A 22935-nucleotide genomic window follows, 5' to 3' on the forward strand; every position below is an offset into this window, starting at 1 on the left:
TGGTCTATTAAGGTCACAGCATGTATGGCAGCGCAATGGTATGCCATAAGATTTAGAATGTCTGATACATGGATTCCATAATAGTTATTTGCTTTGTCAAAAGAAAGCAGGAGCCATCTTCCGGCTACACTCAGAACAAACTATTTTTGGCAAGAGATGTGTATCTTCACAAACCTGACGGAGTTATTGGTGATACAGACATAGCTAATTTAATTGTTAATAGTGACATTGAAAAAAAATTGGGGTGTGACACTGGCATAGAGGATGAGTTCACTATAACTTCCAGTGAAACGATGTAATTCATGATAATACTGAGAAATGGGAGTGCATGGATGTGGGGGACTTATAAGTAGAAGTATTGATGTACAGCTGTCCAGAAATACCAAGTTTAGTATATGCTTATAATATTGTGTAATGTGTTGTTGCTATAGAGTGGTTTCTGATATTTTTATACCTGCTCATTTGAAAACTAGCGACATTCATACCACACTCAGCATTGGGAGTAGCCTAGAAATAAAGCACACTGTAGGCGCAGACTGGGGTATTGCAATGTCACGCTTGAGGGGTTAAGGGGGAAAATTTGTACTCTGGGAAACCAAATGATAATTGTGTTGGTAATCAACAATTCTATTCATATCAAGCATGAGATCTTAGCAATATGACAGGATAAAAATATGTGAAGCACTTCTGATTTCATGGACTTCAATATTGCCTGTGGCATTATTCATCAGGAAGTCATCTATCACAGCCTCCTATCAACTGAAATATTTGGTGAAAACTTGGAAGACTTAATGATTCTACTCACCTTCCTTACTTTTTTCTGCTCTTTCTTCTCAGCACTCTCTCTCAACCTATTAAATTCAGCATCAGGGTCATTCAAATCATTGAACTTCTGAAAAGAAAAAAAAGACACATGCATTGTAAATAATACTTTTTTACTTCTTAAATTCTAGAACAGGATTTAATAAAATCTACAGATATTTCATGCTAAATATGTTGGGATTCAAAAAATATCCTTCACAGAAAATTCAAGAGAATGCTGAATTCCCTTTCATAATTTACCCAGTAAATTCACATTATCATTATTGAATACTAAAGCCATACAGAAAGGTAGGGTAAAAACAACAAATAATATTTTACTGGTACTGGTGGCCATGATCATTAATGCATTGAAGTCTAAACGGTCTGACACCGTGCTTAGGTGGTTCGAGTCCCATCAGTCAAAAAAATTGCATTATAAGAATGTTGGGCGGCAGGGTAGGAGAGGTGGAGGTATACAATTCCTAATCACTAGATTGCTTGCCAAAAGTCTGGATTATATTTCAAACCTCTCTGCAGTGTTCATATAGAGTGAGGGCATACGACACTGTTGATGGTGATTCGTCCATCGGTAGGGGACGTTAAGCCTTGAGCAGACCCCTTGGTGCTATTTGACAGGAGTAGGCTATGTGCCAGCACCAGGTTTCACCCTTTCCCTTCCTACTATCATACATCATGTTATTCATTTCATTTCATTAACTCCTCTGATGAGGTTGACATCAGGAAGGGCATCCGGTCATAAAAACCAACCACGACAGATTCATCTCATTTCATACCCGACCCCGTAGAGAAACGGGACAAAGGTTGGACAAACTGTTTTATCTCCAATGGAACTCAAGGTGATGTTTGCAGATGACAATGTGGTGTGGGGAGCAAATTAAGAACAAGTAAAAAACAGGCGTGGAGAAAAGTAAGAACATGGCAAAAAAACCTTGAAATTGTGGAAAGCTTCAAGTGTTTGTGAAGTAAACTGACACAGGATTGGGCATGGAGATCAGAAGGAGGATACAACAGGGAAATATATTTTTATCTGAGTGTGAAAAATTTGATCTGGAAGAAGGAAGTACCATGGAGATGTAAAAAGGCAACATAAGATAAATTACTGCCCCATATTAACAAATGCAGCAGAAACCTGGACAATGAAAGACAGGAGAATAAAATACAGGTCAGTGAGATGAAATTTTTGATAACATACGACAGGAAAGACAAGAAAGGACAGGGTAAGAAATGAGTGTGCCAGGAAGAAAATCGGAGCAGTAAAGCTCTCAGACATAATAGAGAGAAATAAAATGAAATGGTTCAGACATGTCAAAGAGGCTAAAAGAGTGAAGGATACTGAAGTGGATGACTAGGCTAAGACTGAAGGAAGGGGAAAAACTAAGAGCTAGACCCCAACTAAAGTGGCAGGGTCGATCAAGAACACAACGTAAGAAGGAACCTGGACTGGAACATAGCTGAGGAGTAGCAATGATGGTCTGATAAAGGAAGATGGAAAAGTGTTATTTTAACATCCTGATCTGGCTGGAGCTGGAAAACTGAAATTGATGACGATGGCAGTAACCGACATCGATACTACAGTCATGGAAGAAAAGGATTTTTTACAAGGAAGTACAACTTGACAAAAAAAAAAAAAAAAAAAAACTTCCACTGGTATGTTTCCATCTATGACCTCGTCTTCTCAGGAATTTCATTCATGCCTATATATATATATGATTCATCCTTCTTAATAACTAGCCCCAGCAGCATATGTTGTACTAGAGATACATAATATGCCCAGTACATAAATTCATTAGACTTTGGTGGTTTATCCTGGTTCCATAAAAGGAATATATTGGTTGGATAATTTAGTGCGACTCAGGGGCAAAAATCCTCTTCTGCAACTGTTAGAGAAAGTGCTAAGCTTCAACCCGCTGGATCAATCTGGTATGATAGTTCAAATGAACTGTGTGCTCCAAGGTGATCATTCGAGTCAAATATTACTTAATCTGCTGACCCACATGTAGCAGAAGGGGTTATCTCCAAAGGAATAGAAATAATGTTATGTGCGGATGTTACAATACACCTTTCACAAAGCAAATAAGCTTTTCAGGGTGGACTAGAGAGAAACACAGAAATTCAGAAGAGATAGAAACATTCAAGACAGAGGATTGATCAGCTGGAATTTATAAATTTCTAATGTTACTTAGGACTAACTTTACAGGTTACAGGGAAAACCTTCATTAAGCATACAGAAGCTACATGCACACCAGTAACTGAAGCCATTTTTGAGATCAACCTAGAAAAACTATCCCTAAGAACAGCTTTAAGCCTCTTAAATAAAGATTGTACCCAGAGGTTGCTATGCCATCAGCTCAATTTGGACCTGTCCATCCCCTGCTATATAAGCCAACTACAAAAAAGAGACCCACTGTTATCAAAAACCACATGAACCAGACTAATATATTGTATGTACTAGCAAAGACTGATTTCTTTATTAAGGAACCACTGTTGATCTTCTGTGCACGCCAAATCCAGGAAAAATGCAGAGAGCAACAGACTCCTTTATACCTAGCGTTCTATGACTTGGGATAGGCTTCGACTCAATCCCGAGACCAGCGATGTGGACATTTCCGAAACACCTTGACTGTCCACAGTATTTTGTAGATGTGGTAAAGGCTCTTCATGATAACACGTCCGAGCAAATAATCCATCAAAATACCAGTTGTCAACAATTATGGTGTTCAGTGTGGTACAGCATGGGCTGTAATGATCGTAGGAGTCTGAAATGTCATAGATATGCTAACTAAGCAGCACTCTCGCGAGTTATACCACAAAAATTATTAGTTCCACGTTCTGAAAACAGGCGAAAATATGGCGCTGTAAGCAATGGTAAGAAAGGCAAGAAGGATCAAACACATGAAAACGGTGGTCCTGGAAGGTTTATTAACATTTATGGTAACAAACATTGATCAATATGGCCTCCGAATTCAGAGATATGCGGCATCCATAACACGGCATGATCGACAGTTGCCAGCAGCATATCGGGTGAAATCAGAGCGACATGTTGCCGCATGCTAGCCTTTAGATCAGGCAGAGACTGGATATGTCCCTGATAGACACGATCTTTCAAATATCCCACCAACCAGCAGTCACAAGGATTTAAGGCCACGAATCTGCAAAAATGCATAGAGATAATGCGGTCGTTACTGAAGGTTTCTTCAAGCAATTCTTTCACCTGGCGAGCAATATATTGTGTTGCCCTATCTTGCATGAAAATCATGGTGTGGTCAAACTTGTGTTCCTGAAAAGCTGGAATCACGTGTTGCACAAGGAGGTCCCTATTATGTGCAGATGTCACTGTACAACTAACAGGCCAACGAAGGGCAAGCTCCTCAAAGAAAAACGGACCAGGAATGAAGGAACTTGTACAACCACACCTAACAATCATGGAAGCTGAATGCAATGGTTGTTCCTGTACAACGATTGGAGGAGTTCAACCCCATACGTGACAGTTCTGTGCACTCACTGCATCCTCCAGAGTAAAATGCACCTTGTCAGTCCACAGAACATTCCCCGGCTGTGTATGACGCCCACTTCCACGCGTGCCAGAAACCGAAGGGCAAAGTCACGGCATTATGCAACATTTTGGGGTTTCAATTTGTAAACAGTATAAAGTTTATAGCGATACCAGTATGAAATGTGCCGCAAAATCTTGTAAACTGTTAAACTGGATAGTAACAATTCACGTTACACTGCTCGAGCACAGGTTACAGAATTGGGAAAATATGCTGCATGATCTGCTACAGCTACAGCAGCAACTTCAACAACAACATCCACGGAGATGGCCCGCCGGCCTCTCCCTGGTGCGACACCTAATTCACCTGATTCCTCAAATTTCTTAATCATTTGACTTCAGTCCATTACTTGTCATGAGACCTCTTCTCTGCTGTTTCTGTCGGTGATATTCCCACAATGCAGCGTTGCTATATTGCTGCCATTCTGGTAACTAGTAGTGCAGGGTCTCTTCCCAATAGGCATTGCGTTTTACACGGAAATGTTCAATCTTCTTACGTTACAATGAAGTTTAACTTCACAAAAGGAATCAACACGTGTCATTAAGCACCAACCAAGGAACTGACAATGCAATTCTACCGGAAGAACATTTTGACGTTAGAGTTATGGAATATTGCATGTTCCGACCGCTTACAGCGCCATACTCTCACCTGGTTGCAAAACTTGGAACTAATATTTTTGGTGGCATAATTTGAGAGCATACTGCTTAGTTAGCATATCTACAATATTTCAGACTCCTACGATCATTACAGCTTCAATTGTGGACACCTGTACTATCTCTGACCCATTTCCAATACTCGTGGATTGAAAACAAGGATGTGTGCTTGCTCCAACTCTTTGCTCTTTATCTAGCTGCCATCTTATATGGAACATGTACAAACAACTAAAGTGTAACGGTCAGATATCACTTTGATGGAGGACTGTTCAATCCGGCCAGAATTCACTCCCAAAAGCTTACTAAGATATTCTTTGTTATGGAATTGCAGAATATAGATGACACTGCTGCACCTGCTCTCGCACCTGAGGAGCTACGTCAGTCAGTCGGTCGGCCGGCCAGCCAGCCAGCCGTTTCAAGGGGTCTTGCGATCGTTTTGGTCTCTCCATTAATGTTCAGGAAACCAAAGTACTTGCACACTGTTCACCTAGGTCGAACCACCCAGCTTTCAATATCTCCTTTGCAGATGGATACCCCACTGGAGCAGGTCAACCACTTCTTATATCTCGGAAGTATCCTCTCAACAAATTCCAACTGCTCACAAGATGTGGATAGAATTGATGCTGCACACTCAACATTTGGACATTTATATCATCATGTTTTCATGAATAAAGATCTTGCAGTGCATACTAGATCATGGTTACCTATGCTGTTGACATATCAACAACGCTTTACAGTTGTGAAACTCTGACCCTCTACCGTCAGGATATCAAAAAGTTAAGAGCGCTTCCATTCACAAAAGCTTAGATCCATCCTGAACATCAAATGAGAGGACCGTGTCACCAACCTTGCAGTTCTTGAGAAAGCACATGATGTAAGCATTGAGGCTACCATCATTGGCCACTGTCTCATACGGATAAGGCATGTTCCTTGAATGAGTGATACAAGGCTTCCTCGTTAACTCATGTATCGTGAACTCAGCTCAGACTTTATTGAGACCCTTTGAGGCATTTCAAGTACAGTATCAGCTAAAACATACTATGAAGAAAGCTAAAATTAACAATACTGGGATACACTTGCTGATAATTGAACACTTCAGTGCCACACTGTTTCTACCTGAGTTACAGTGTTTGAAGAGGAACGACGTAGCCCGCCCTCCCCCAGCTATTCTATGTGATTTGTGTGGGCACATGTCTCATGCCAACATTGGGCTACTAAGTCATATGAAACATTCGCAAAGCATTGTGAGTGTGAAAATGTGAACTACTGAAGCATATGTTTACTCAGATACAAGTTGCAGCCAACGACGACAACTGTTACACTAGGAGGCAAAGTTCATATCAGGTAAAGAAAGCAGGCAGTATTGATCCAGAGTTATATCAGACAATTGCCATGGACATTCAGGAATGAAAAAGCCTTATTTTGCATTCTGGTATGTATACACCAGAACTGCAGTTCACGGGTTCCACCACGTACTCTGTGGCAAAAATTATATCACCAGACATCGACTCGGCGCCCTAGTATTCTCTATGGCCAATGCTGTCAACAGTACCACATACTTACATGCCAAGTTAGAACAAACTCATTGATGCCCCAAGAAGACAACAAAAACTTTGTGTAATCTAAGTATTATATATCCGTTGTATGCACAGTGTGTTTAATAAACCTTAACATACATACCTCTTATTCAGCCATTATTCCTATACGAACCTGCACTTCCTAATTCATTCTTTAATCGCCTGTATTCTATCCTGCCCACCCAATTATTTTACATTCTTGTATTTTCGCTGTTTGTCAATCACATCTAATTTTTACAATAAATACTTTTTATTGTAAAGTGACAACCATCAATACAGAATGAGATTAATAACTTGCAAATCACACCTAATATCTCCTGAGTTATCCACCGATTCATAATTGATCTTACCTTTTTTCCTAACGTTTCTTCAGCAGCCATACTGGTATTCTTCATGAGTGTCCACTCTTCATCTACTGTGTTTCCTCCACCCTTTTCAATCAGTCCTTATGTTCCTTGTAACAATCCCTTAAAATATTTCTTTCAATTCATCTTGCATTCCTGCCCTCTTCATTATTAACCAACGCATTTATTTCCCATGTTTGATTTCGTGTTGATTATTCTGTAGTTCCCTGACCAAAAGACCTAGCATACCTGCCAACTTTACAAAACCAAAAATCAGGAGATTTTGATATGAAAATCAGGAAAAATCAGGAGATACAATTGATCAAAACTGCTTATTCTACATGTCTTGCACAATACAGTACTACAATATATTTATAATACTTATTGTCTCAAAGCCCGATTGTAGCTATACGAGGCCACAAGGCTAAAAATTACACATCTCTATTCCCTCACAGAAAGTATGCGAGTGAGATGATCGGTCCCTGATAAGCCTGCTGAAAATAGTATGAACGCATGTGTGAATCAGTCATGCACTTAGATACCATTAGGCTACTTAGCAAATACATAGATTAATATATTGCACCAAGTGCCCGTGCGATTATGCAAAGCGCAATGCTATTTGGATCAAATAACACGTGCTTTGCTACGGAATCCTCAGAAAGACTGTCCTTATAGTTTTCCCAACTAAAGTTAACATAGGTCATTACAATGACGCCAGTATGAATGTTGCGATAAAAAGCAATGTTGTCATATGAAATATTCGATAAAATGAAAACAGCACATTTTCTCACTTTTAGCGAAATGTACTACGGTGTCGATCTAACAGTTCAAAAGTTTCAGAGCTAGAATGACCAGGCTGCAGACAGCCGCGAATACTCCTGTGTCATCATTCCGTTTAAGTGTGCACACTGCTTATTCCAATCACTGCCTCAGAGTAGGGATTGAATAGCTGGAATACTATGCTGATCCAGTGTGTTACGTACCAGTAGTATCAGAAAATTTATGAACCAGAGGAATGGCATGCTAAAGAAGAGAGAGATCTAACTCCCCACTCCCCAGCTACTTCCCGCCAATATTCAGGCAGGCTGTTATACTCAATACGCAGCAGTAATCCTATCTATCGGAGATAAATGGCAGCAGAATACACAAAGCACATCACAACAAACAATGGTCAATGTAACGTTACTGCTGATCAATTTTATGAGCTTTCTATATTGGAGGCCTTCACACTTAGTTTTCTTCCAAATCTGTGATTTAGAGCAACTAATGTCAAGTGAGTCTCCTTTCTTTCATGACAACCTCTTATGTTATTTAAGCAATTGTTCCTTCATGACTTTTTTTCATTCTTATTCTTCACAATTTAATCACCATCACCACCAATATTATTGTAGTCGGTACGGTAAAACTTTATAACACATAAATAATCGGAAATTGTATTCTCTGTAACTTTTGTTATGTAGTACTTTTCAATATGACCAGTAAGATAGGTAATTAAAAATTAAATTTTTGGCACTTTCCCCTAAACTACCATTTTGAACAGAGTGAATAAAATTATTTATAGCATAGACTGTAGTTCCTTATTCCGCGACTTAACATAAAATTCTGTTCACCCATTTTCACGTATCCCGGCGCTGATATGGACTTAGCAAAAAAATCCGAATCCATGAATATCTCTATCATCATAGCCGGTACGGTAAAAATGTTTAAGACGTAAATGATAGGAAATTTTATAATATATAACTTTAGTTATGTAGTATTTATCGATAGGGCCAATAATAACAAATATTTGAGAATTAAATTTTAGGCCTTCCCCTAAACTACCATTTCACTCAGCGTGAATAAAATTATTTATGGCCTAGATTGTAGCGACTTATTCCCCGACGTTATATACCGATTTTCATTAAATTCTCTTCAGCCGTTTTCACGTGATGAGCGTGCGTGCGTACGCACGTACGTACGTACAGACAGACAGACACAGACAGACAGACAGACAGACATTACGGAAAATTAAAACGTGCATATCCCCTTGTTACTATGGATGGTCGCGACCGGTACGCAAACATCATTCTTCTTAAATTCTGAGCAATGTACGGACAAAACTCTTGTTTTATTTACATTGAGATAAATAAAAATTAGTCTGAATTGTCTCCAAATGGCTCGTAAAATCCCTAGAAAAGTCACTAGTAGTTATCATTGAAATTCTGTCACTAAATTACTAAGAAATATTCAATATCTAGCGACGAGTCTCTAGAATCGACCAGACTGATGTGAACGAACACCAAAATAGGACGCGAGAACGAGAGATTGACAATCGATACACGCGTCGCGATATAAAGGTTTCAATAAACATCGCACATTCGCGAACATTTCTCGCATTAATAAACGTCGATGTTTCGTTTGAAAGCGGCCAATGAGCGAAGGACTTCCGGCCACTGGCGTAAAAAAAGCTGAAACGGCGGGATTTGAAAATAAATGTTTGAAGTTCACCAAAAAATAAGCTAAAATCGGGAGAAATAATAGAATAATCGGGAGGCGGGAAAAACTGTCGAAAATCGGGAGTCTCCCGCCTAAATCGGGAAAGTTGGCAGGTATGACCTAGTCTTCCTGCCAATATACTTCACTTATACCAGGTACATCTAATTTTAGTCCAACCATTTCATCTACCACCCTAACACAATGATTCAAACTTCTGACACCGCATGCTCCGACTCGCACAATGTCAGTATTCATCTTCCTGATGACTGGCCCCCTATCGTGTAGTCTCCATCCAGAGATCCGAATGGGGGACTAGGGACTATTTTACCTGGGAGGAAACCATCATCAGTTCATCATTCATTCATACAGAGATATAGCTGCATGTCCTCAGAAGTTAGTTAACCCATTAACGCCATGCGTGATCCGCATAGCAATGCCTTATATAATATTGTATATTTTCAAATCCTTCGGGTTTAATCTACTAATTATTGTTTTATTCTCTTTGACGTACATCTGGCAACTCAGCCTGATCGATATATTATGTTACAGTTCTCAATTGGCGGCATTATTGCATTGTGAGTTGGAGTGTGCCTCTGTGAGGATCAACAATGGATGCATGCTTCAAGTAAGTAATTGTTTTCTAGCCCTGTTCACACATATTAGCCCATGAAAACTTTACCGATATATTTTATATAAATCATATAGAATGCTGGATAATTTCCAAGAGGAAAAATGTTCTTACTAGTATATTATACGCGAAGAATTTTCAGCGTGATCGTACGAACATGCTAGGCTCTAGCAGTGGCTTTCGATTTCATAAAATATCACACATGTAATGAGCTAGGATTTTACGAGAATATTATCAGGGGTCTCTGTTTTAACATTTAAAAAATTATTTCTCCTACTCCCACTGCTATTATGTGTTGTTTTACGGCATATCTGTGCCCTAACCTTCGCTTCTACATCTCAATAATGGTGCTCGAAAACATACCTACGGTAGTTGCGAATGTATCAGACATTTCTATAGGTCCATAATATAGGTAAAAGTACGTTTAGACTGTAAATAGCCTGCTTTCTTTACACATGTCCTGATTTTTTGCAGGGACATAACGCTAAAGGAAGTCCTCGATATTTTGGAGGCTGATGACAGTGAAGGGGAAACGGTGAAGGGAATATTCATCGAACCACCTGAAGTGAACGTACCATCTGATGATTCAGGTGACGAAGATGGTGGTGGTTTAATTGACAATCTCACTGGCCGTCAACTATCCAGCAAGGCGGAAATTGTGTATACAAATAATGTACGTTTGGGAGGATGTGCAACAGATGATACTGAACAAGCAGACACTTCTGCCAAGAAGAAAAAAACAAACATTTACTCGTGGAATAAGTGTGTAACGTACTAAATCAAGAGAGTGTTTTTCCAGAACCCGACTACACGTTGTTTCGTGATAAATCCCCTGTACAGTGTTTTGAAACTTTCTTTGATGGTGAAGTTATTGAACTGCTGTTGCAAGAATCAAGCAAGTACGCACTTTTTAAAAATTCCCCTGATCCTAATTTCTCGCCAGAGGAAATGAAAGTATCTATTGCTATTCTGTTGCTGTCTGGTTACAACCCTGTTCCCAGTAAACGTTCGTACTGGGAAGCAAGTGAGGACTTGCGCAATGAACTAGTTGTCAATGCTATGCGCAGAGACAGGTTCTTAGATATGTGTAAATTTATTCATTGTGCAGATAGCACCCAGCCAGTTCCCAATGACAAGATGTGGAAATTACGCCCCCTTATGGATCTTCTGAAAAAGCGATTTTCTTAGGATTTCGCCAAAAGTGATCTTTGCTCCAATACGGCTGATGATGACCCCTAGATGGGTCGAAACTAGTACCGTGTAATTTATAATTTTGTGAATATATTTTAGTATTGAAAAGGTGGAAACGTTTACATTGTTATTATTATTACTTATATATTATCCTGAGCACAATCTCGATTTCGACGAGTGCATGGTAAAATACTTTGGCAGGCATGGCGGCAAGCAATTCATAAGGGGGAAACCGATACATTTCGGTTACAAAGTCTGGTGTTTGAATACAACCTCCGGATACCTTATCAATTTTGATATTTATCAAGGAAAGAATCCAAAAGGAAACTCTGAATACGAAAAGGCCTACGGTAAATGTGCAGCTCCCATGATGCTGATGTTAGATGAACTGCCAGAGGACATCAAAGAACTGCCGTTCCGCCTTTACTTTGATAACCTGTTCACAAACATGACACTTCTTCAAGAGCTGAAGCGCTGTGGCTACGGAGGGACTGGGACTATCAGAGAGAATCGTGTTCCCAAAGAATGTCCTCTTCCCACAGTAACGGAAATGAAGAAAAAGCCCCGTGGAACATTTGAGATCGCCAAGCGTGTGGAAGATGGGATTGGAATTGTACGATGGGTTGACAATTCCGTCGTAACCATTGCATCCACGTGCTACGGTGCAGATACTGCATCTTCCGTTTCACGTTACTCACAGAGAAGAAAAGAGTACGCGTGAGACATCCCGCTATTTTCAGGGCATACAATAAGCACATGGGAGGAACGGACAAAATGGATGAGAACGTCTCCTACTACCGCATAGGCATACGGGGGAAGAAGTGGTGGTGGTCCCTATTTACGTGGATGGTCGATGTTACAGCACAAAATGCCTGGCAGCTTATGAGAAGATCACGTGCTGACATCCCTCAGCTTGACTTTCGCCGCCACATCGTACAGACATATCTCAAGGCGTACAGGAATCCACCATCTGGGGCAGGACGTCCCATTGGAACGGTTCATCAAGGTCGCACCCTCAACGATATTCGCTTAGATGGCAGAAATCATCTAATAGCATCTGGTAATCGTCGCAGATGCGCTGGAAATAACTGTTTCAGCACTGTACGTACCCAGTGCTTGAAATGCAACGTTGGACTCTGCATTCCTTGGTTTGTTCCTTACCATACAGTTGAATAACGCTAAGAAAAGACAACCAAATCGGTAAACGGTGATAGAGTGATGAACAAATGTTTTTTCTTATGGCTCTCACATTTTTCATTTCATGGTTTGTTGTACCCATATATTTTACACAAGTGATTTTGTACATTATATGTTGAATCTGTAGAATGTGCTAGTCGCCTATTAAAATAATAATAATACATTTACAAAGATATTAATGATAAAATGAAATGCTCCCACTCCCGCCTAGCGTGATCATATAGACATGGTCCCTCGCGGGGAAACTACTGGGCGGAAATGCGTAAAACTTCATATACATACTCTAGACACAATCAGAAGCAACATGTATAACAAGCAAATAAAAATTCTAAAAAAAAAATAAAAAAAATAAAAAAAATTCCGGCGTTAACAGGTTAATGCTGTAGTTTTTTTGTTGCTGTCAGAAATTTAGCACCATCACCACTTTTAAGCCACTTTAATTAATATATAAGGCCATATCAGTCAATCATCCAGACTGCAACCAACCCTTGTAAGTTTCAAAAGGCTGCTAACCCCCTTTCAATGAATCTTTTGTTAGTCTGGTCTCTCGACAGATACCCATGTGATAGGGTTAAACCTACAGTTTGGCTATCTGCATCATTAAGATGCTCAAGCCTACCCACCGTAGGAAGGTCACATGGTTCACAGGGGAGGTCTAGTCTAGTTACATAAAACTGGACAAAGGCATGTTGGAATGGTTTCAACAGATGCGAGCAGAAAGCATGAAATTATCTGGCATAGTAAGTGCCAAAGAGATCCAACTTTTCCAAAGTGTTGGTGATTGAAGGCAAATTTAATGCAACATCTGGTCGGCTAAGATGATTTTAATAACCAGTGGATAATGTATAACAAAATCACTTATCTCCAGGGATTTTAATGTACCAATCAATAGCCATTTTATTACCTCATTTGAGGACTGTTCATAGCTTTCATTATTCACGGTTTGTCTACGTCCAACTACCAGGCCCATTGTATTTTCATTTTTCTTCAATTTCCAATCTCTCTACAGTATTTCCTTTCTAAATGTTCTCAGCATTATTCATTCCATCATGTTTCTGTCTTACTTTTCTTTATCACAGCTCTGTATTAACCAAAAATCTTCCTCAAGCATGGCTAATGATTTTATTGACTTGTTTTTTTTACCATCAATATTCAAAAATATTCTTTATATCAAATATGTTCACAAGATCAACAACCAGCAGTTTAATAATTAGAACTTTAAAAACTTACAAAATACAAGTAATACAAGTTGTGAATTATTTCTTTTTAACAAAAGAAAATTAATTTACATTTACTCTATATTCATTTTCTTCGTTTCTCAGAGCTCTCAAAAACAGAGGTGTCTGATATTTTTCTCTACTTCTTTGCGCATAGACGAGCTAATCTTATACCTTTCTGTCTTAGGATTCTTGTTTTTGAATATTTTCTTTTTTAGGGAGTAGTGCCCTCTTTTGAGAATTATGTTTCTCAGTATATTCTTCCTCGACTTGTCTTCTCACGGGTGTGTGTGTGTGTTAACACAAAGATTTGGTTCTTCTCTTGGGTTTCCTCGTAGTGCTGGGATCATTGATATTAGCTCTAGGTAAGGGCCTAATGTCTGTAGGCAACATCATGTTGCTGAAACTGCCATTTCCTTTAGTAGGACTGGATGATGTTCCTCCAAGACTCGCATTAGGATCTTAGGTTTTGGCAACAATCTTGTTGGCAATTTGAATTGGACACAACACCGTGGAAACTGCTATTCCCATTAGTGGGACTGGATGATGATGCTAGATTCACAGTAGTATCCTGAGGTTTGGAAGGATTATTTGGTTGCAGTCTCTAACCTGAAATGGCATAACAATTGGCAAAACTAAAGGAATTATATCACAAGTAGATCTTCAATACGGACAAGGAAAATGAAGTTTATAACCTGCAATATTGATGCTAGGTCGAACACATGCATACTCCTTGCAAGATCAAGAACTATGTGAGCACTTTCTGTACAGTTGCTTAGGTCTCAGAGTAGAAACGCCGCTGGACTGTCTGGGTTTATAAGAGAGACCCTTTAGAGATGGTGATGAATACTTTAGGTGTCGTTTATCAAATTGAAGATCATGCTGCTGAGGGAGTTGACAGAGAGACAGAGTTCAGTCAGTATTTTGTAGACTATGCCACCTCTGGCTCTGAAGAGTAAGCAGTGAACTTTCACTTCTTTAATGGGATGTTGCAGTGTTCGTTAAAGTATGTCAGGCAGGGATTTCTTCCCTCTTTCCAATCAGGTTCAAACAGAGCTAAGCTGCATTGACAGGTGATGTTCTATCAGACGTTTGAAATGACACATTTTTTTTATCGAAAACATTTCGTCACTGAAGTTTATACAAATACGATTACTTTACAGATTCTGCATGATCCGCACAAGAATAAAAAACAGAATTGCTCATGGAATTGTGCTTTTTTAATAATTGGCCTCACGTCTCACCAATATAAGACAGTTCTTATGGCGACGATGGAATAGGAAAGGGCTAGGAGGAGGAGGGAAGTGGCCATGGCCTTAAATAAGGTACACCACCAGCATCAGAGTAGTGTGAAAATGGGAAACCACGGAAAACCATTTTCAGGGGTTTCGAGAGTCTGAACCCACCATCTCCTGAATGTATGCCTCACAGCTGCATGATCCTAACCATAAGGCCATCTCACTCTGTGCAGGAGAGAAAGAAAGAAAGATTAGGGGGGGGACTACGTCCTTGTGGGATATCCATAACTGCCAAGATTTTCTGCACTTGTTACAATGAACTTCAATCTGAAATTCATTGTTTATCATATATTAACGATCTTAGGTTATCCAGAATATCACATTCCAACAGAGACTCCTTGACATGATCATGACCGATAGAATCGAACGCCTTACTTACATCAAGAAAAGCTAAAGATATGTCTCGCTTCCGAGTTTATGCTGTCTAAAGACATGCATTGACCAAAGAAATGTTCGTGCGAGTTCTAGGTACGGGCGACTTCCGTGATGACAAAAGGATATGGATGTCTGATGATGGATATCAAGGTCATATACAATAACCTTAAGGACAGAGAATACAGTACAATGCTTCATAAGGCAAAGAATTTAGCACCTTTAAGGGTGCTTTAGAACTCTTACAAATAAAGCCAACTGGGATGGGAGCTGTGTTGGGTTTCATCTTTGATAAAACCTTACTTACTTCCTTTCTTCTTTTTCAAATATCTCAGTTCACTACCCATGTTTGGCCATGGTTTAGAGAATGTCCAGACAATGATGATAATGCTTATATTTTAAAGGGACCTAACATCTAAGGTCATCGGCCCCTAATGGTATGAGATGGAAGACATTATATGATATAATGATTAAAATTTTAAAATGTGATGAAAAATGATTATGAGATTAAAACAATCAGTGGATCTAAATCATAATGCCTTTTCTAATAAAATTACAGAAAATACATGTAGCAATGGAGGAAGAGCACGTACGCACGCGCACGCACACAAACTAAAATAGATTCAATGGGATAAAAGCTCAGTTAACACAAATACACGAGGACAAAGGACATTATTACACATGAAAAAAAAAAAAAAGACCACTATCCCTCATAAAATGGACGACGATGTCTGCTGACTGCTCGTCATCTCGCAAGATGAGGGAGACTGTATTCGGGAGGGTTAGCCTACAACGCAGATCGACCAGGTCAACGCACTTTGTAAGGATGTATACCGCAATAATATGATTGCCACAAGTACACACCGGATGGGGTTCTCCTTTCAGTCAGTAAGAGTGCGATAGTATACCGTGGCTGATCCGCAGAGTACATAATACCACTGCTTCCCTCTGAGAAGGCCGAAGGGAAGTCCACCATACCTTCGTTGTTCCTTTTATCACTCTCGGCTTATTTGGAAGTTGAGTGGCCTACCACTCCATCTCCCAATGGGACATAACCAGATGTCTCAGACGAGTGCGAATATCACTTGCTGGAACCTTGTAAGGCAACCGGGGCAGTGCAACTGCTTCCTTGGCAACCTTATCTGCTAACCCGTTTCCCTCTACACCCATGTGATTCTGGTGCCGGCATCCAAACACCCGGCCAGCAGGTCTTGGATCCGCTGCACCAGAGGGTGCCGAGGGAAACAGGTATCAATAGACTGTAGCGAGCTCAAGGAGTCATTATACAGAAGAAAGTGTCGGTGCTCAGCGGTCAGTGCATACCGCAGAGCCTCACAGATAGCATAGAGCAAAAAGAAACCTATCATTGTTGACAACGAACGCACAGCCCACCTTCCTTTCTGTCCTCGAACCATCCGTGTAAACGACGTGTGAACCTGGATACCGACCAACAACGGACAGAAAGAGCTTCCGATAAATTGAAGGGTCCATGTTTTCCTTCGGGCCAGTGTGCAGATCTCGGATTATTTCAGGTCGTCGTTTTATCCACGGAGGTACCCCACTTGGTTGCCTGACACGGCAGGGAATCAAAGGTACATCAAATAATCTGCAACTGCTATCCAAGTGTATTCCAACTGGCCGCATTGCTGGAGGATGAGCATCGTACAGCGGACTGTTTCCATTTTGAAATACGCAAGGATAGCTTGGGTGAAGTGGCATCTGTCGCAAATTTGCAGCATACAACAGAAGCACTTGCTGGCACCTCAGGCGTAAAGGTGGCACACCAGATTCAGCGAGCAGGCTAGCAATTTGGGCTTGTACGAAGAGCTCCTGTCGCCAACCTAACCCCGCTGTGGTGGATGCTGTTCAGTTTCGCAAGGACGCTTTGCCTTGCTGATCCATATGCTGCAGTGCCAGTCTAACCAGCCCTATAAAATCGTAGGAGCAACGTGCGGTCAGCCCCCCAATTAATGCTGCTAAGAAACTTCAAGATACTTAACTGCTTGGTGCATTGCACTTTCAACTGCCACACTTGTGGCTCCCACGATAATTTGTTATCGAAAAGGAGCCCGAGAAATCGGTAAGTGTCAACTACGGGAAGAGCAAACATTTCATAAATGAAGCTCAGGATGCGAGAGAAGAGTGCGTCGCAGGCAAAAGTGGACAACAGAGGTCTTTGCAGTTGAAAACTGAAAGCCATGTTCTAAAGTCCACTGACCCATTTTCCTAATAGTTTGCTGTAATTGTCACTCTGCGACTGCCGTATTATGCGAGCTATAATGCAGAGCAAAATCGTCCATATATAGCGACGGTTTTACTGCTGAACCAGCAGCAGCTAAAGTACCGCTTATGGCAATCACATACAGAGTGACACTAAGAACCCATACCTGTGGGACTCCATTTTCATGAACATGGTATTGCGAATATGCCCTCCCAACTCAAGACACGGAATAGATGGAGGGACAAAAAATTTGCAATAAATATCGGCAAGTTACCTCGGAATCTCCATTGATGCAAGACTGATAGGATACCATATCGCCATGGTGTCATCATTGATGGTTATGAATTTCATGTTTTTGGTCCGTATTGAACAATATATAAGTAATAATAATAATAATAACAACTTAAATGTTTCCACCTTTTCAATACAATTTTGTGAATATATTGTATTGAAAAGGTGGAAACATTTAAGTTATTATTATTATTATTACTTATGGTGTCATCAGCCTTTTCTAAGTCGAAGAAAACAGCCACCAAATGCTGTTTGCGGAGAAATGCATCCTGGATAGAACACTCCAGGCGTACTAGGTGGTCAGTTGAGCAAGCGGCTTGAAAACCACATTGGTACTCGGAACAAACAGACACCACGCAAGTCGGCGATTTAAAATCCTCTCAAATAGCTTACACAAGCAGTTAGTGAGACAAATAGGTCTACAGCTTCCTGCATACTTACGATATTTGTCAGGCTTGAGGACAGGAATAATTATGCCCTCTTGCCAATAAAATGGAAACTCACCCTCTACCCAGATTCGGTTGAACACTCAAAGGAGATATAATAGACTATCTTCACTAAGGTGTTTCAACATCTGGCCAGGAGATGTGTCCTCTGAAGCTTGAGTGGCAAAACTAAGGTGATGATGTTATGCCTCCCGCTTCAGAGCAAGGAAATCACAATGGTAATTCCCAGGTAAGAGGAGTACAAATGGTACATCTTGTACTGGATGGGTAACAGTAAAGAGATAAGATTTGTAGTGAATCAGAATGTCGAACCAATAGCTGCAGTTGAGTATGTAAATGAAAGAATTATAATAATGCACATACACGTAAACATGGAACTACTGAAGATAATACACGTGCAGAGATGCCAACTTTCAAGAAAGGTAATTCGTAATGCAGCCGTTGGGGGGGCGGTCGCAGATTTTTTCTTTTTTTCCCGTAATCTTACTAACTTGCATATCATTTAATTTAAAGCTTGTAGTTCCTGTTTGGTAAACGTACACTGGTGACATGCTTTTTCTTTTCATATCATGTGCATCCTCTGCACTAACAGAGCACTTAACAGTTCGGAGTTCATATTAGCACGAAATTCAGTCTTGTTCTTCATCATGCGCATCCGAAACATCGCGGCTACACACACTACAAAACATGTGTGAATGAGATTTTGAGGAATGCATTAAACAAGGCCATTCTTCTGAGTATACCTCCCTAAATTTTTCAACTATATTTATTACTAGCGTCACTAATCGCGGTAACGTAATCACACATATTTTCCTGCACAAGAAATCGCTTCATTTTTTCATTATTTAGCATTTCGTAACACACGATTAGCATATATCCTAGAAGAGCAATATATGTAAATTTGGCAACCAAAATCGCAATAAATACATCTTCAACAGTCATGCACCCAGTATTCACAATTAAACGGAGTTTGTCACCACTTTACCGCCAAAACAAAGATAAAAGAACTCGCATACTTGCATGGAAGTCTGATTATGTGACGAACAAAGACAATTCCGCAAGGTATACCACTTCACATGTGCCTATATTTCCGGAACTGGAAGCGCACACTGCGTTCGGCGCGTGAAAACTCGAAATATTCTTAAACGAGGGACAGGAAAGGGGTATAAATTATTACTGAGAAATCCGAAAATAATATTCTGAGAATTCAAGCCGCCTTGTGTATACTTTTGAACACTTCATACACTTAGATTTAAAAATAAACAAAAAATCGTAATTTGTGGTGTGTGATTCGTAAAGGCGTAATTATGATGGGTAATTCGTAATTATTACGATTAAATCGTAAGAGTTGGCATCTTTGCATGTGTACGCTCCACAGATAAGATGTAGCGTGGAAGAAAAAGAAGAGTTCCTCAATGAACTGGAAACACATATTGTTGGAGATGGGATCATAATAATGGGAGATCTAAATGCTCGTGTGGGAACTGATAGAATGGGATATGAGAATGTGCTGGCCCACATCGGTATGGCAATAGAAATGAAGATGGAGAGATACTGTTGGACTTTTGTATTAGAAATAACCTGATAATAAAGAACACATGGTTTATGAAGAGGAATAGTCATAAGATAAGCCAATATAGTTGGGACAGACAGTAAGCAACACTCATCAATTATATAATAACAGACCAAGAATGGGGAAGATATGTCATGAATGCAAAGATAATCCCCAGTGAAAGTATGGAAGGTGATGATAGTTTATTGATTGTGGAATTAAAACAAGTAAAATTCCCTAAAATTGTATTGAAGAAGAAACCAAAGATGAGGATTTGGGAATTGGAGGAGGAGGATATGATTGTATAAAAAGGAAGTTGCCTAACATGGAAATATGAAGTGGAGATGAAAAGTGGGACAATTTAAGACAGACATTTGTGGAAGCAGCAATTGAGGTATGAGGGAAAACAAAAGCAAATGTTAAGGGAAAGGAGACACGAAGGTGGAAAGACAAAATAAAAAAAGGAATTAAAAGAAAAGTATAAGGTGAAGAAAGAAATGGATGGGGAAAAGCAAAATATGTATCAGAGGGATGAGAATAAGATAGAAAGGTTACATGTGGAATACAAAAGATTGAAACTACAAATAAAGAGGAGTATCAAGGAAGAACGGGAGAAATGTTGGGGAGAGTTTACTAACAAAATTGAGCAAGATAGTCGAGGATATCAGAAACTATTATACAGAATAATAAAATCAAAAAGAATAAATCACGAAAAAATCAAGGCATTAGAGAGGGAAGATGAATCCATTGTACATGACGAAAAGGGTATTCAGAAAGTGATGGCAAAGTATTTTGAAAAACTTTATAATGAGAGATGACTGCTCTGAGGAAGAAGGAGATAAGAAAATGGAAATAATAGGAGAAAAAGAAGAGAACCCAGTAACATGGTTGGAACCTCAACGGGCAGTGAAAGCAATCACCAAAGGTAAAGCAAGTGGAAAAGATTAATTGAATACTGATATGATTAAGGCAGCAGGAAGCATTGGACTACACTGGTTACACAGAGTCCTCAATGCCATATAGAAGGATGAAAGGATACCTGAAGATTGGCAACTAGGAAGCATTGTACCATTGTTCATTAAAAGGAAATAGGAAGAAATGTGACAATTATAGAGGTATAACCCTATTATTATATGGGCTAAAAGTAATGGAGAAAGTCATAGACAAAAGACTGAGGGATATAATAGACATGCAGTTAGAGGAAGAACAATATGGCTTTAGACAGAATAGATAAGGGCTCCTCAAACGCCCAAAATCTCACGCGTGCAAATCAAGGAGCAAGAGCTCTGTGAACTGAACATCGATCCCGCTCGGCCCGGACCAATGCTTCGTCTCTGGGCTACTCGGCTAAGCTTGGCTCTACTCAGCTCGGATTTAGAGCGCTACGGAGCTAGTATGGAAGAGGGAGACAGGGGGAGCGAGCGAGACAGGCGTGAGGAAAGAGAGAGTAAGCGCCATTCCTCCAAATCTGCACTCTGGTCAACCAAGCAAAGTTGTCTTTTGCACCGTGAACAGTGCATGCACCACGCGCATGCACCATGAGAGGCCCTGGAATAGATCAACAATAGACTTGATATTTACAGTGGAATGGTAATGAAAAAACATCTAGAAAGGAACAAGGAAATCGTCTTCGTATTTTTGGATTTGGAAAAAGCTTATGATACAGTTTAGAGAAAACATGTATGGGAATGCCTACTGAAAAGGAATGTACCAATATCATTAATTAACAAGACAAAAATGTTGTATCACAAGAGTAAAAGCAGTGTACAAGTGGGGAGTGGTGACAAACATGTTATATAAATTTAAAAAAAAGGAAATGCACTGTCGCCATTATTGTTTATTATATTGATGGATGTTTATTATCTTGATGGATGAAATCATAAAATGTGTAAAACAGAATATCAGTAGTGATGAAGTGAATGCTTTGATATTTGCAGATGATGTGGTGTTTTGGGGAAAGGGAGAAAAGGAAGAACAAAAGAGATTGGACATTTGAAATGTAAATCTGAAGGAGTCTGGAATGGTAATAAGTAGGGCTCGGATGTTCAGGAAAAGTCATATTTTTTCCTTTGTCTCTATTTTCTTGCACGATTGGATTTTGGTGCAAATCAGGTGATTATCGTCACAATTAAGCGATTTTTATTTGTCATATAAATGCATATTTTGGCTATTTTTTGTCATAAGGTCATATTTTGAGCGATTTTCGTAGAAACGCCATATTTCGGCGCTTTGACGACAGCTGTAGCTGTGCAAAATTACCTTCAACTTACCAAATACGAACTAGTATTCACAAAACTGTTTCTCGGTATCATGTCTGCAGCTAATACACGTGGAATACTCTGCCTCTTCTATCAATATTGTTGAATTGTTTTCTAACAGTTTGTCATATATTAAGTCTAATTTTGGAATTATATCGAGTGCAATTCCTCGTTTAGAAGCTGCTAGCTTAGAAATTCATGCATGTATTGAAATTGTGAGAAGTGCTGAACTTTCAGTACATCAATCACATGGAATAGTTGGCGACAGTGTAAAACGGAAACTTTAAAACGTGCTTAGTTGAAATGACACTTTTCGCTGTGTGTGCAAGATAAATGATGTTCTTTACCAGTACATTTCAAGACGAGTGCATACTCGTCAGAAGTGATTTAGCCTTAGTTAAATATGCACTAATAACGTCTTGTGTCGTAGAAAGGAGCTTCTCTTCTTACAATAATGTGTTAAGTGATAATCGTAGGTCTTTCGCGCCTTATGCTTTAAATATGAATCTTGTCATACACTCAATTCCATCCGCGGAGAAGAATGAGAAAGGTATGCAAGCTTGCACTATGTGCCCTGCCACCCAACCATAATGTATTGAAAGACATCTACTTAATTCATTTTGTGGTGCTCAATTTAAACGTTAACGCATTTGAGTAATGTTAATGAAATCTGGACTTAAAACGTTGCAAAATATTTAAAAACCGATCGATTTTTAGTTTTAAAATGATCATATTTAATTATTTTCGGGTCATATTTTGTCATTTTACGTCATATTTTGCCACTTTTGAGGTCATATTTGCCTGCTTATTTGGGCTATTTTTGGGTCTTAAACATCCGAGCC

At 39.6% G+C, this 22935-nt stretch overlaps 1 protein-coding gene across 2 annotated transcripts in view; it reads right to left on the reverse strand.

Annotated features, from left to right (window-relative positions):
* The window catches only part of LOC136866345 (cytokine-like nuclear factor N-PAC), a 367035-nt gene that overhangs the window by 251423 nt on the left and 92677 nt on the right, over positions 1 to 22935 (reverse strand). For both annotated transcript variants that reach the window (XM_067143213.2, XM_067143212.2), the window contains exon 5: positions 806 to 892. In XM_067143213.2, the coding sequence (XP_066999314.2) occupies positions 806 to 892 (87 nt within the window). The remainder of the gene's footprint in view (positions 1 to 805; positions 893 to 22935) is intronic.

Source organism: Anabrus simplex, chromosome 3 (assembly GCF_040414725.1).
Source record: "Anabrus simplex isolate iqAnaSimp1 chromosome 3, ASM4041472v1, whole genome shotgun sequence".
NCBI lineage: Eukaryota > Metazoa > Arthropoda > Insecta > Orthoptera > Tettigoniidae > Anabrus > Anabrus simplex.